General features: G+C 46.9%; 2 protein-coding genes across 2 annotated transcripts in view; one reads left to right on the top strand and one right to left on the bottom strand.

Moving 5' to 3' along the window:
• HEATR4 (HEAT repeat containing 4) overlaps nucleotides 1–14,881 on the bottom strand; it is a 35,716-nt gene that overhangs the window by 10,972 nt on the left and 9,863 nt on the right. The window contains 10 exon segments of the mRNA XM_060095883.1: nucleotides 3,704–3,762; nucleotides 5,174–5,333; nucleotides 6,673–6,751; nucleotides 7,682–7,871; nucleotides 8,732–8,801; nucleotides 9,366–9,546; nucleotides 10,253–10,371; nucleotides 12,488–12,592; nucleotides 13,237–13,397; nucleotides 14,277–14,456. Of these exon segments, the coding sequence (XP_059951866.1) occupies nucleotides 3,704–3,762; nucleotides 5,174–5,333; nucleotides 6,673–6,751; nucleotides 7,682–7,871; nucleotides 8,732–8,801; nucleotides 9,366–9,546; nucleotides 10,253–10,371; nucleotides 12,488–12,592; nucleotides 13,237–13,397; nucleotides 14,277–14,456 (1,304 nt within the window).
• On the top strand, nucleotides 1,556–9,769 carry RIOX1 (ribosomal oxygenase 1). The gene is made up of 3 exons (XM_060095884.1): nucleotides 1,556–3,987; nucleotides 4,461–4,637; nucleotides 9,387–9,769. Exon 1 carries the CDS (start codon nucleotides 1,613–1,615, stop codon nucleotides 3,584–3,586), a length of 1,974 nt encoding a protein of 657 aa, XP_059951867.1. The 5' UTR covers nucleotides 1,556–1,612; the 3' UTR covers nucleotides 3,587–3,987; nucleotides 4,461–4,637; nucleotides 9,387–9,769.

The following is a 14,881-nucleotide window of genomic DNA, read 5'->3' as shown; positions in this document are numbered from 1 at the left end:
GCTGGGCCTGTGAGCCATGGCCGCTGAGCCTGCGCGTCCGGAGCCTGTGCTCCGCAACGGAAGGGGCCACAACAGTGAGAGGCCCGCGTACCACAAAAAAAAAAAAAAAAAAAAAAAAGAAGAAGAACGGCCCCGATTCCCCCGAGGAGGCGCAGGTCGGCCCCCTCCCCACCCCTGCCACCCGAGTGAACTGGCTTGACGAGGGACCAAAGTTCCCCTAGACCAAGCATGGGCAGCTCGGAGAGAACACGTGGGACACAGAGTTGGTCTCCCGCAGCCGCTCCGGGACACAGGAAATTTTTTGGATGGACGCTCAACTGCCACCAAAAACAGTGAAGATGTCGCTCACCTCTGCGTCCCCGGTGTCTACAAGAGCGCCTGGCATATGGTCACCTCTCAAGACCTTCTGAAGTAGGATAACACTAGACGTGGACTCTAAAAAGATTCTTAGGCAGCCTGTCTGTATAGTGAAGCTCCTTTGAGTGACTGACTGGAGAAACTTGGGTCACTTGGTTAAGCACAAGCCAATCATTGTGGCCTTAGGATACGGGATTCCACTGATGCTTCAGGCCTTCCATAGTCTGGGAGCATTCACTGTGTTCTGCAGCACTTCTGGAGACCAAGTTGAGCCCCAGCACAGGATGGTTCTCCAGAGGAAATTCAGTGTCTTTCGTGGTGGTGGGGGGCGGGGAGGGGATGGCCAGGATGTATGCTGGGCAGGTAGAGTCAGCATATGTTCACTGAATATGTAATTATTAAGTCAGAAAATACTCCTTTCCAGTTTAATTAAGAAGTAGCCTTGGAGATGAACTTGAAGTTTGAGCTGGATTAAACTAGCAAAGATGAAGGGAAGAAAAAGGAAAGTGGGCATTTCCTTGCAGGTTGATCGTGTGCTCTGAAACGTTAAGTCCCATGAAGGCAGGTGATAGTCTGTTTCGTTGTCTTGTTTATGATTGTTACCCCGATGCCATCGCAATGTCTGTCACTTAGTAGTCAGTAAACATTTGTTAAATTAAAAAAATAAAATAAAAAAAGAATACAAGTAGAAAAATCTGTAGCTTCATTTTCAGAGAGAGAGAGCAATGACTGAAAATTTGTAATGGAGAGAGGAGGAAGGGAAGTTAGGCGGAGGAATTTAGGGCTTCAATCAGTCTGTAAAGAGACCCAGGTGGACCGAAATTTGAACCTAGAACTTTGCCTGAGGGCATTCCTTGAAACCAAGAATTGTGCGCTTTCTCATGTAAAGCTGCTGGGGAACGTGTTTTTCAGAAACGGGGACCTCCCGAGCAACACTGCAATTTGCAGACACTAGAAGGAAAAAGTTCAGTAGCTAACTCTTTCTCCTGGAGTCCCTGGCAACTTGATTTGTAAACTGCCCCCTAAATATGGAATCCGTGTTAATTTGGCAGAGACTACGCCGCTCTAGCGGGAAGCCATGCATTGAATTAACATTTTCTAATGGGGCCAGCGGGAGGCGCCGGCGGAAGAACGGTGGGCGGGGACAACTCAGAAGCGGCTGGAGCCCCACCCCTTTCCCAGAGTACACTGCGGAAGCCGCCTGCCTGAGCCGGCTTCTCGCCATCTCCCGCCGGGCTCGGGAGAAGGTAGGATCATGGACGGGCTCCGGGCTAGCGCTGGGCTGCTGAGGCGCGGGCGGTTGAGGCGCCGGCGCCAGCCACAGCCACATAGCGGGTCGGTCCTGGCCCTGCCCCTAAGGCCCAGGAAGATCCGAAGGCAGCTGAGGAGAAGTGTCGCGTCCCGGATGGCCGCGCTGAGGGCCCAGGCGCTGCCGAGCGAGGACTCGGAGGACTCGAGGGTGGAGTCGATGGTCGACGATCGCAGGGACCCGCTGGCTGGAGGGGCGGCGGCCCTCTCGGATGTGACCCGGCGGGAGCCGTACGGCCACCTCGGGCCCGCGGAGCTGTTAGAGGCCTCGCCCGCGTCCCGCTCCCTGCAGACTCCCCGCGCCCTGGTGGAGGCGCAGACCCCGCCGACGCGCTTGGTGGAGGCGCAGACCCCGCCGGCGCGCCTGGTGGAGGCATCCGCCCTGCCGGCACGCCTGGTGCAGGCCTCGGGCCCCCCGCCGCGCTTGGTGGAGACCTCGGCCGTGCTGTGCTCTGCCCAGCACTTGGCGGCCGCCCCGCCGTCCATGGCTCCAGCGACGCTGTCGGGGCCTCAGGGGGAAATCGCGGGCGGGGAGCTGCCCTGGGACTCCCCTTTGCAGCGCGTCTTGGCTGAGCTGAACCGCATCCCCAGCAGCCGGCGGCGGGCGGCGCGCCTCTTCGAGTGGCTCCTCGCGCCCATGCCGCCCGACCATTTCTACCGGCGCCTATGGGAGCGCGAGGCTGTGCTGGTGCGGCGGCAGGACCACACCTACTACCAGGGTCTTTTCTCTACCGCCGACCTGGACTCAATGCTGCGCAACGAGGAGGTGCAGTTTGGGCAGCACCTGGACGCCGCGCGCTACATCAGTGGGCGGCGCGAGACCCTGAACCCACCCGGCCGCGCCCTGCCCGCCGCCGCGTGGTCCCTGTACAGGGCCGGCTGCTCCCTGCGCCTCCTCTGTCCGCAGGCTTTCTCCACCACCGTGTGGCAGTTTTTGGCTGTGCTCCAGGAGCAGTTTGGAAGCATGGCAGGCTCCAACGTTTACCTCACGCCCCCTAACTCGCAGGGCTTTGCCCCCCACTACGACGATATCGAGGCGTTTGTGCTGCAGCTGGAAGGTAGGAAGCTCTGGCGGGTCTACCGACCGCGGGTTCCGACCGAGGAACTAGCCCTGACATCCAGCCCCAACTTCAGTCAGGACGACCTAGGAGAGCCGGTGCTACAGACGGTGCTGGAACCTGGAGATTTGCTCTATTTTCCCCGAGGCTTCATTCACCAAGCCGAATGCCAGGATGGAGTGCACTCTCTGCACCTGACCTTGTCCACATACCAGCGCAATACCTGGGGCGACTTCCTGGAGGCTGTACTGCCTCTGGCAGTGCAGGCTGCAATGGAGGAAAATGTGGAGTTTCGTAGGGGACTGCCCCGAGACTTTATGGATTACATGGGGGCCCAGCATTCGGAGTCTAAGGATCCGCGAAGAACTGCTTTCATGGAGAAAGTGCGGGTCTTGGTTGCCCGCTTGGGACACTTTGCCCCTGTCGATGCTGTGGCTGACCAGAGAGCCAAAGACTTCATCCACGATTCTCTGCCCCCTGTGTTGACTGAGAGGGAGAGGGCACTAAGCGTTTATGGGCTCCCAATTCGCTGGGAGGCTGGGGAACCTGTAAACGTGGGGGCCCAGCTGACAACAGAAACAGAAGTGCACATGCTTCAGGATGGTATAGCTCGGCTGGTGGGTGAGGGAGGCCATTTGTTTCTCTGTTATACAGTGGAAAACTCCCGAGTTTATCATCTGGAAGAGCCCAAGTGCTTGGAGATATACCCCCAGCAAGCTGATGCCATGGAACTCCTGCTCCGCTCCTACCCAGAGTTTGTGAGGGTAGCAGACTTGCCGTGCGACAGTGTGGAGGACCAGCTTTCCTTGGCGACCATGTTATATGACAAGGGGCTGCTGCTCACCAAGATGCCTCTAACCTGAACTAGTTACTCCTTGATTGCCAGAAACAAGACATTAATGATTCTCTCCTACCACCACCACTTTTTTTGGGGAAAAATTCATTCTTACCTTAATAACCATCACTGTGCTTACATTTACCTTTATGACTGCTTCAATGTCACAGAACTCAGACGGTCTTCTAGGAAACAACACCTCATCTAGGCACAAAAATAAAAGCAAAAGTTGGAGGTGGAAGAAGGAGCTTTTTCTGAAGTAACCTTGATTCCTGATCGTTTGAGAGTACCAACTTCATCATCAACCTCAGGCTTCCGTGTACTGTGTGGCATTTGCTGTGTTACTCTGCTTGAGACATTAGAAGTTTTTATTTGGAATTTGCATCCTTCATTTGAGTTATCTTTCATCAGTTTGGGGGGAGGGTTGGGGTCAGTATCCTGTTTATTACTGTGAGTTTGTGTGAATGTTAGAAAAGTTATTAAAGTGCCAGAGAATGTTTTCCTTTTTCTAGGGCTAGATTATTATGTGGCATGGTCTGAAGAAATGTGGGAGGAGGGAGGTCGATAGGGAAAATCAACAGCTGAGGTGAAAGGTAACTTGGGGCCGTTGTAGGATTGGGACCAATTCTGCAACTTTGGGGATAATTTATTCATTTTAATCATGTTACTCGAACCCCAAACAGCACAATCCTATTAGAAAAGTTATGAGTATATTATGTTTTTAAAAGTGTATTATGGTTTTGCTCAGTGCTTGCTTGCATCAGTGGCTGGCACTGCTCCCAGAGAGACAGAATGTCACCTAGTTGTGCTGTCATAGGCCTCAGTCAGCCAACTTGTAGCAAGCTGGCCATGAGGGAAGGCTGGTGTTCAAGTTACTTTCCACTCTCATTTTTTTCTGGCAGTTGGAAGAAACTTCCCCAAATCTGGCAAGTGAATATTCTCATGGTTGGTGGAAAAGAGCCTGGTGTACCAGAGAGAGCACTGGACTTGGAACCAGAAGACCTGGGTTTGGGGTGGTGGCTGGTGGGCAGCTGGCTGAATGACCTGAGGCTGCTGCTGCGCCTGGGCACACTGATTTTGTAAGTATGTTTTGGTACAGCTTGATGTCTACACCTCATCATTTAGGTTGTATCTGTAACTTTTAAGATCCTTTCACCGTAACTGATAGGTTGAGTTATGTAAAGCTGAGAACTTTATGAAATCGTTTTTTCTTAAAGTTGCAAAAGCGTAGATGTACGTATAATCTCACTTTCCAGAGGTAATATTACTATTCAAGGTTAAGCTTCAAGGATTTTTCTGAGTGCTTAACCAGACGTACACATGGCAGTTTTTTGTTTTTCTAAGGCGTCCTTTTTTTTGACCTAACTTTCAAATTGGTTCAGATAGAATTACATCATTTTTTTTTTTTTAAGGGGCAGATAGCAAATCAGAGCCTGGGGGAGGGGGACAAGGAAAAGATAACAGAAGGACCGAGAGGATGGTGGCCAAGAAGAAAAGAAAGTGTCCTTTCCTGGCTCTCATCCTACAGGGCTCACAACTAAGTCCCCAAACAACCAATCCTGAAAAAGCCTTGTTAAAGGAGTCAAGGCATAGGATTCACCCCTAGAAAACTTACCCTGAAAAGTTTCTTGGAGAAAAGTACAGAATTTCAGTGGTTTTTGCCCCTGTTTGGGTTGCATGTAAACACGTTTTGCTTCCTCCTTCACTTTTCCTATGACTGTCTCAATCTTGAATATTTTCTGTATCAACAGTTCCTTTTGGCTTAGTGTTTGAATCTGAATCAGAACAAATGTTGAAAAAACCAACTATACTAGGCTGTAAATCATCAAAAAACGTTAATAAAGTAGCATTGCCTCATGCTTATTAGTATTAGGTGGTACGTAAATGCCTGAGAACATTGTTCTCTGGTGATATTGGTTGGACATTTTTCACATCTATTATTGAAAAATTTACTTCAGCTTTTTGGGCATGATGAAAGGAATCTGCTAAGAAATCCTTGCTTGATGTGAAATTGGTTTTGTGAATTATATGAAGAATCTTTTGCCTTTTTAAAGTCCTTTTCCCTCGATTTTTCTTTTTTTTTTTTTTTTTTTTTTTTGCAGTATGTGGGCCTCTCACTGTTGTGGCCTCTCCCGTTGCGGAGCACAGGCTCTGGACGCACAGGCCCAGCGGCCATGGCTCACGGGCCCAGCCGCTCCGCGGCATGTGGGATCTTCCCAGACCGGGGCACGAACCCGTTTCCCCTGCATCGGCAGGCGGACTCTCAACCACTGCGCCACCAGGGAAGCCCATCCCTCGATTTTTCATCTCCTCTAACAGCTTTGAAAAATTAGAACCACCTATTCAGCTAGAGTTCCTTTGGTGAAAGAGCCTAGATTAGGAATTAAGGAAAGTTTAGAAGGAAAAAAGAAAATCTAGGGACTTCCCTGGTGGCGCAGTGGTTAAGAATCCACCTGCCAATGCAGGGGACATGGGTTCGAGCCCTGGTCCGGGAAGATCCCACATGCCACGGAGCAACTAAGCCTGTGCGCCACAACTACTCAGCCTGTGCTCTAGAGCTGGCGAGCCACAACTACTGAAGCCCGTGCGCCTAGAGCCCATGCTCCTCAACAAGAGAAGCCACCGCAGTGAGAAGCCTGTGCGCCGCAACGAAGAGTAGCCCCCACTTGCAGCAACTAGAGAAAGCCTTGTGCAGCAACGAAGGACTAACGCAGCCAAAAAAAATTAATTAAAAAAAAAAAATCTAGGGGGCCTATTCCAGTCCCTCATTCCTTCTTTATGCCTATCTGCAAAAAAGAAAGAACTTGGGTTTAGAGGATGGTGGGGAAAAAAAGGGAAGGAAAGGAAACAATATTTCAGAAACAACCGATTTTGAGGGCTACTTGATAGGACTAAGGGGATTTTTGCTTTGTTTTACTTTTTACTAGTAGGATTTTATAATCCTATCTTGCACAGATGTATTTTGTATCTTCAAGTGAGATATTGTATCTGGGGCTATAGAAAGTATTTCTGTGTTGGGGAAGAGGGTACGTACATGCTTGGGGGAAAAAGGGGCCTGAGGAACTCTTGAGAGCCCTGAATTTTTTCTTGAAAACATAGCTTGTACTTATCTACCCTGTTCTTGATCTTCTGAAGCATTTCTTGGTTTCCTTCATTTTCTAAGTTGAGTATCTTCATTGCATGATGAATTTCTCTGAAAGGTAAGAAGGACTTCTTAGGTTGTTCTTCCTATCCTTAAAGCATGGAGGTGGAAAATACAGGACTTGGAATCAGACAAGAATCCTAAGTTCCAATCCTAACTGCAGTTTTGCTGAGCTTTATTTGCAAAAATCGTATGATGCTTAGCTTGTAGGGGTGTTCTGTAGTTTTTGAGATGATATACTTGAAGGTACTAGTAGATATTATTTATTGAACACCTTTATGACAGGTACTAACATGTTATCTCATTAATCATCACCACAGACCCATAAGGCAGACTGCCGTCTGCGTTTGATACATGAAAAAATGGGCTCAGAGAATTTAAGTAACTTACCCAGACTCACAAAGCTAGCACATGTCTGAGCTGGGGTTCAGATCCTGGTCTTTTTGACGTTAAAGCCTATCGTCACTAAGTAGGCACTTGATAAATGTAAGTTGAATAAAAAAACCCACCTGGGGGCCTCCCTGGTGGCGCAAGTGGTTGAGAGTCTGCCTGCCGATGCAGGGGATACGGGTTCGTGCCCCGGTCTGGGAGGATCCCATATGCCGCGGAGCGGCTGGGCCCGTGAGCCATGGCCGCTGAGCCTGCACGTCCGGAGCCTGCGCGTCCGGAGCCTGTGCTCCGCGACGGGGGAGGCCACAACAGTGAGAGGCCCGCATACCGCAAAAAGGAAAAAAAACAAAAACAAAAAAAAAACCCACCTGGGATGATGAACAAGTACATAAACTACATGAGCTTGACTTTTAATCTAATTCAGGCCAGTTTTTCTGTTACCCACTTGCTAAGTAGATGAATGGCCCAGGTGAGCCTGTGCTTTTTACAGCCATTAAGCAGCCTGGAAAGGCAGGCACATACTCTGTTAACAAGGGTGGGAGAGTTGGCAGTACAAGAGATCATGGCAGGAACCAGAGGGTTAGTGCTTACTTTAGAACGGCATCATGGTTCTCTAGGAGCAGCACGTCTAGGAAGGTGTCCCTGACTTGGTCTCCTTGAAGTTTGAGGGCTAGCATGCTGCGGCAAGCCTCTAGTCGTACACCTGGTGATACTTCATAGTGGATAGCCCAGAGCAGGAAGTCTGTCAGTTGGGGACTCACGTGGCCAATTTGTCCCAAAGCTGCAGAGATTAGAGGGCAGCGTGTTCCACTGTCACTTAAGATTGAGTTTGCTATATCCTAGCATCCAGAAATGGCCTTAGTAATAAATAATAATAATAATAAGGTATAGGCAACCACTTGCTAAATTAAATATTGCAAATACTAAACTAAGTATTTTGTCTTTACCTTCCCTTTTGGATGACAATTACCATTAGAATTTTAGGAATGGGTTAGAATAGGACATTATCCCCAGAGAATTCCCAGAAGGGGGGTATTCCATGCCATCCTTGTCCATTAGGATGTGAGAATATACTAATTTACCTATTTATCTAGGAATGAGATATGGGATAGATAACTCAGAAGACCAACCTAGTCAAGGCAGGGTAACGGGGAAAGAAGGCACAATTACTTCGCAGCTTAACCCAGGGCTGATTCTTATAGGGACCTGCCAGACTGTCAGAGAGAAACAATGCCAAAAATCCCTAAAAAGAAACTCTAGGAAATTTGAGGGCAGAATTTTAGGTTTGTAGCAGTCTTGAATCTGGTCTGACTTTTACAGAGTCCTATGGTTGAAACCTCCAGGGAAAGCAAGTATATCCAACAGTGGATACCTACTTGGAACTCATACCTAATTCTGTTGGCAGGGATTGTCCTGTCAGCCCTTTGCCTTAATGCGTTTGACATAGACCTAGACGCCTTAACTAAAAATTAAAAAGAACAAGAAAATAATCTTTAATTTCTCAGGCAAGGAACTTCTGAGAAGCTGTGATTATCCCCTCCCTTACACTCTACTTTCTTCCTAAAGAGATTCTGGGGATCATCTATACTAAAATACAGGAAGGGATTAGAGGTTGAGGAGCTGGGGCCACTCCTGTAATACCTTGAATGGCAAAGGCCTTGATTTTCCAGCAGGAATCTCTCTGTATGAGATTCAGAAGGCATTCAAGGACCTGGGATGGATAAAAGGCAGTGCTGAGTGGAGAGAATCAGAGCAAGAATGAACCAGAGACAGGGACCCCTCTTGTCTAAATGTGCTTTAACTGGAAAAGTGGCCTTCTATCAAATCTAGTGAAAAAATGAGCTGGAGCCAGAAGTACTGGCTTAGGCGCATAGTGTTCTTATCTCCTATCTGTAGATTGATTTTCCCAGCTCACAGATCTATGGCCATATAGGCTTCTTTGAATACCTCCATCAGCTTTTCCACTAATAACTAGGGATTATAACTCGATTCACTGGAGTCGATCCCTAAGCCTATCAGCACCCATGTAATGAGAAGCTAGTTAACTGAAGTGAGAACAGGATTCAGGGGTGTGCTCTAAAATGAAGTCTAGGCTGGCTTGGAGCTAAGTGTGGTCCTAACTGTTGTTGTGGCCTGTATATCTCCTCACCTTCCTGCTTCTGATCTCTCATTCTGTGTCCCCACAGAATGGTGAGTATACTATGTACGAATGAAGCACAGGGTAATGCCCTCTTGGGTTAATCAGGTAAGATGGGTACATGTTTCCTTGACTCACCATATTATCATGGATCTGCAGGGCACCAGCAGCCAAGCAAGCTGCCTGCCGAACTGCCGTGAAGTCATCAGAGAAGCAGTTCAGGAAGCTTGGGAGAAGTTTGGCGGTCATGAGCTTGAGCCCACGAATCAGGGAGAGGGCTTCCACACGCTCCTGGAAGTTTCCTTGGCCCAGCTTGACTCTGTAAGGCACAGGTGCTTTTATTTTCCCTCCTTAAACTTTTGGTCCCTCTCCCTACACCCACCCCCAGTGCCCCCAGGATAAAATCCAACTTCTGTAGGCTCTCCATTATCCATTCCCACCCTTTCCTACTTAGCCTTATGCACATTAAGTTTCACCAGGTAGAGAGACCTCAACTGTTTTATTTACTTGAATCCCTATTACCTAGAGTATGCTAGGTGCTAAACTATGTTGAATGACTGAATAAAGGAAACTTTAAACATGGATCTCTTGCTACAGTCAAGTTCTCTTCCCCACTGCCCTCACATGTGCCACATTCATTTCTGTATTTGGCTCCCGGTGTGGAAGGTCTTGCCTTCTCTCTGCCTACGTAGTCTTACCCATCCTTCATGAAACTTGACTTTGCTAGGCATTTGTGTATCTTGCCTGCATAATCAGAATCATGTCATACATTTGAACTCTCAAACATTTAAAACAGTGCCTAACACCTAGTGGGCATTCAATTAATGATTCTTCCCTTAGCCACATTGTTAGTGTCTGTAGGGGTTGTTAATGTTTTATTTTATTAAAAAAAAAAATCCTGCAATGGGATCTATACAATGCTGAGCAGACAGAGCAGCTCAACAAATGCTGGCTGGCTGGAGCCCAGGCTCCCTGAACACTTTAACAATAAAAAAGCTTCTTTCTCCATGTTGACAAGGCCTTACCTGATGGTGTCATGCACCTCTTTCCCAAGGCTCATTTGCCCCAGAGCTTGGGCAGCTGCTTGTCTCACTTTCTTATTCCAGTCACTGAACATCAGCTGGATCAACTTATGTTTCATATCCTACACATAGGTGTAATAATTAGCTACCATTTATTACCAAGTCAATTTTGTACTTGGCCCTGTGCTAATAAGTATTCTTACCCATCACATAATCCTCTCAAACAATCCCATAAGGCAGATATTACCATTTATAGGTGACAGAATGGAGGCTTAGATTTCTTGCCCAAGGTTAACCTGTTGAGTGCTGGAGCCAGGACTCAGACCCAGGCCTGTTTTTGAAGCTTATGCTTTATTTATTCATAAATTTTTATTTATTTATTTATTTATTTATTTATGGCTGTGCTGGGTCTTTGTAGCTGCATGTGGGCTTCAGTAGTTGTGGCTCGTGGGCTCTAGAGTGCAGGCTCAGTAGTTGTGGGGCACAGGCTTAGTTGCTCTGCGGCATGTGGGATCTTCCCAGACCAGGACTCAAACCCATGTCCCCTGCATTGGCAGGTGGATTCTTACCCACTGCACCACCAGGGAAGCCCGAAGCTTGTGCTTTAAACTACTATATTATATCGGGGCCAGCATAATCTGTACTTGAGACTCTTAAAATTTGAAAGTGATACATTAGTAGGGTGACCAACTCATTCCAATTTGCCTGGGACTTTTCCTGGGTTTAGTACTCAAAGTCCTATGTACTGGACAAGCTAGGACAGTTGGCCACCCTATGTGTTAGTATGTCTCTCAAAGGGGAAGGGACGAAGATTACTAGTTGGTGATTATGTAATGTGCCCAAAGCTATTCTCCCTGCCTGAAACATCTCCCTTTCCCACCCCTATCTGATACCTGATGTTTTCCTCTTCTTTTAGGATTGAATTCAAAAAGCATCTCCTCAGTGAACTCTCCTCTGCCTTCTGTAAGCAATAGGAAATCCCCATACTACTTTACAGCTACTTCTGTTATAGCTATTTACATGTAACATTTACCAAGATGTGTTATCTTTGCATCCCCAATGGTAGCATGCTGCCCAGCATGTAGGATGTGGTCAGAAACTGCTTGCTTACTGAATGAGTGAAAGGACTGATGGACATATTGCTTAACCCCAGCAGTCTGATGTGAAGTTCTCATCTTTACCCCGCCCCCTGCTTGCTCTGCATGGCTTTTTATTTTCAGTTGGCCATCCTGAGTAACAAGTGCTGAGGAGGTGAATGTGCAAATTAATCAGATGTTGTTAAAATGGTATTGTTAAATGCAGGTTCTGATTGAATTGACCAGAGGTGAGATTTTTCACTTCCAGCAAGCTCCCAGGTGATACCTATGCTGCTGGTCCAGGACTTTAGCAGCAGGGTACTACTATGGCAGTCGAGGCAGAATTAACCCAGACTAGAATTATACTGATTACACTGAATGGCCAGGTTTTGTGCTTCCCACATCAAAATGTGAGGGTCAAGATGGAGGGTGCTCTCTTCTCGCGGGAATGGCAGTGTCCTGGCCATTTTGGAGTTACTCAGTGTTATAAGGAAAAGACAGTGGCACATAGGAAGAAGGGAAAAGTCCCATTTGGACAGCTGAAGTTGATTTTAAAATAATGGCAAGAAGGAGGTCAGGTGAAAGCCTAAATGATGGTCACGGTTTCCTATGCCTGGAAGTCTTTTTTTCAGTTCTGTCCCAAGTCTTGCTCAGCTGACCCACACTCCTTCCTTCACAGAACTTTAACGGATAGGTTCAGCCCACACTAATCTCTCTCTGAAAAGTTTTGAGTACATTACATTTATCACTTGTTCTTGAATCATTTGTGTATGTTAGTCTTGTTACTCTAACTCTAATGTCAGGTTTTTGAAAGTAGGGACAGTATTGACTGATACTTATAAAGTACCTTGATGTGGAGGCAATGTCAAATTACTGTAAAAGTTTCTAAACTTTTCTCTTTTTTTTTTCTTGCTTACTTCATTGTAGGTAGGTTACAAACAGTTTGTGGACTGCCACCAGGCTGAGAAGCAGTGGCTTAAGTAATAGAACGATATGCTGGCATTTGAAGAGGATTCTGGGTTAGGAGTAAGAGGTAGCAACATGGGAACAGAAATCTGTTTGGCAAGAATGGGATACTAGATAGCAGCAAAAAGTGGAAGAGCTCCCTAGCTCAGTTTTGCTTAGACTTTCTGTCCTGGAAACACAGGGAGAGAAGGCTTACCACACTGACATTTCCACCAATCTGGGAGAGAGCTCGGCAGGCTACAATCCGGTCTTTCCATTGATAGCTATTCATCTCCACGGCAAGCATGGTATGTATCAGGGTCTGAGGAAATGGAAGACGTGTATGGATATCCATGATCACTTTTAGAGATGCTGGGACCTTGAAGAAGTTATATCCTAACCTGGCATCCAGCATAGTTAATGTCACAAACACATGAGACGCCCGTTGCTAGCAAAGGAAAGAGTGGGTTTACAATGGGGCACTCTTCCATCCAAGCCAACTGATTTCTGGGGAACAAATCAGGGAACAAAATACAGATGTAGTAATCTGAACAGAAAATTCCTGGGACCTTCTCTTCTTAATTTAACTATCTTTCCCCCTAAAATGATTTGTATATGCCTCAGTCTGTGAGTTTCACATTTCTACTGGAAGTAAACAGAATTGTAGGTCTGTGTGGTTTTCAATGGTAAACTTCTAGCAGAAGCAAATTCTGCATATCACAACTTTTCTTGCCTACAAAGTTAGAAACCATCTGCAGCCTACTTTTCTCACCTTTCTCAGCTAGCTGTTGTCACGTTTCCTTGTATACACCCCGGTTCACCCACACTTAGTCCGGTTTTACCTGTGCTTGAGATTATCCCTACCCAACCACCTGCATTTTCAGTTCCTTCCATGGGCCGACCTCAAAGACCCAATTGTTCCCCCCAAACTCGGTTTCTTTCTCTGACCCTGTAATGGACACATACTGTCTTCCCACTTAGATGGCTCAGGAGCATACAAGACTGTTGCTCAGTGTCCTCATTCTTCTTGTTAAACAGCTGATGGAGGATCCTCTTAATCACGGGGTAAGTGGCAGCACCTTCCAGAGCCAGGCACTGAGCTGCAGCCCAGCTGTCCACGCTATTACCTGCCACAGTGGGGTGAAAAAGGAGTCCAGAATGGCGGTGTCTTCTCCCCACAGAGAGAGCAGCCTTTGGGTTGGTACACAAGGCTGCTACCTGCCTGATATCTCACTTCCCTCTGCCCCCTGTCTCGAAATTCAATCCCTTATTTAAGTCACATTTAAATGGATTGTATCAAGGTTCTAAATATAGACTGAAAATCTTAACCTGAAAAGTCAAATCCTAATATGTTTTTGTTAGGTAACAGCAGGAAGGCACTTCCAGCCTGGGTGAGAGATACAGTTGTCCCTCTCACTAGAGATTGGGAAGTCTGGAGTGGAGGCTTTCTTAAGACAGATGAGTTAAATTGTTGAGTATCTCCATGCCGAAGGCCAAACTGGTCGGCCAGTTGTCCTCCACCCCTGCCGCCACGCAAGGAGCAGGTACATCTTTCAGACAGCATTTGGGCACCTTGGGCCTATCATCTGACAGAACCTTTCTGCTTGTATTACTCCAACAATGCTTGTGGACAATGCCTGTAAGTTAATGTGCAAAAATGGAAGCAAGATGTGTTCAAGTGGTGATTTAAAAAAATTTTAGAACCTATTCTTTAATATTATTACATTATCTTTTCAATTGGAAATCTGGTTGTATGAAAGGGGACATGGTTTCTGTTCAAATGCACCTATGAAACGTTTAGCCCAGGTACCACTAGGTGGCAGTATACCTATTTTGTAAAGTACCTGGGAAGAACAAATCTCTGAGTATCTAATGGAAGCCCAGACCCAATACAGTAGACATCATAGAGCATGATGGTGGAGAGGAAAGAATTAGGAAAAGCTGATGGTGAGATGTCCTCTCCTTACCCCCTATTTCCAGGTCAGAAGTCACAAGGAGTTCCTCACCCTTCAAAAGGGCAGTCTGCATGATTTCCCGGGCAAGAAGATTATGTGACTGTATGGCATATTGGCATACTGCTGCTGCCATCCGCACATTGGCATTCTTGTCACAAAGAGCAGCCTTTAGCGGGGGCTGTAGAACCTCTGGCAAGTCCTGGGGAGATGGAGCTTTGACGGTTTCCTTGTCTGTGATCAAAAGAAAGCCAGTAAGAGGGTGCTAGCTAGCCCCTTTGCTTTTCTCTGAAACACAGCTTTTTCCTCTAGTCACATGGTGGCCAACCTCAGGCTCAGTTGCAGATGCTTACTGCTTCTTAATATAATTAGAGTTTAGCTGAGCCCCTACAATGGGCAGGATTTTAAGGCTGACTTTTGTGCTGGGTATTCCTGTTCCCAATCCTTTATCATCTGGCCTCTACAGAGCTGTATTTAAGCCAAAGGAGAATGTTTCCAGCTAGGCTATGGTGACCATCACCATTAGTTTTAGTGACGAAAATCAACCTATTTATATATTTTTGTATTTTTAATAATAATAGCAAATATATTTAGGTAATGCTTTGCTGCTTATATAGTGTTTCATATTCATTATCTCATTCAGTCTTCTAACCCTCATT

The sequence above is a fragment of the Mesoplodon densirostris genome, chromosome 4 (assembly GCF_025265405.1).
Source record: "Mesoplodon densirostris isolate mMesDen1 chromosome 4, mMesDen1 primary haplotype, whole genome shotgun sequence".
Lineage (NCBI taxonomy): Eukaryota > Metazoa > Chordata > Mammalia > Artiodactyla > Ziphiidae > Mesoplodon > Mesoplodon densirostris.
This window is presented reverse-complemented; position numbering and strand designations above follow the sequence as displayed.

Excerpts from the sequence above, each read along its gene's own strand:
- RIOX1 (XM_060095884.1), top strand. The coding sequence starts at position 1,613 with ATGGACGGGCTCCGGGCTAGCGCTGGGCTGCTGAGGCGCGGGCGGTTG.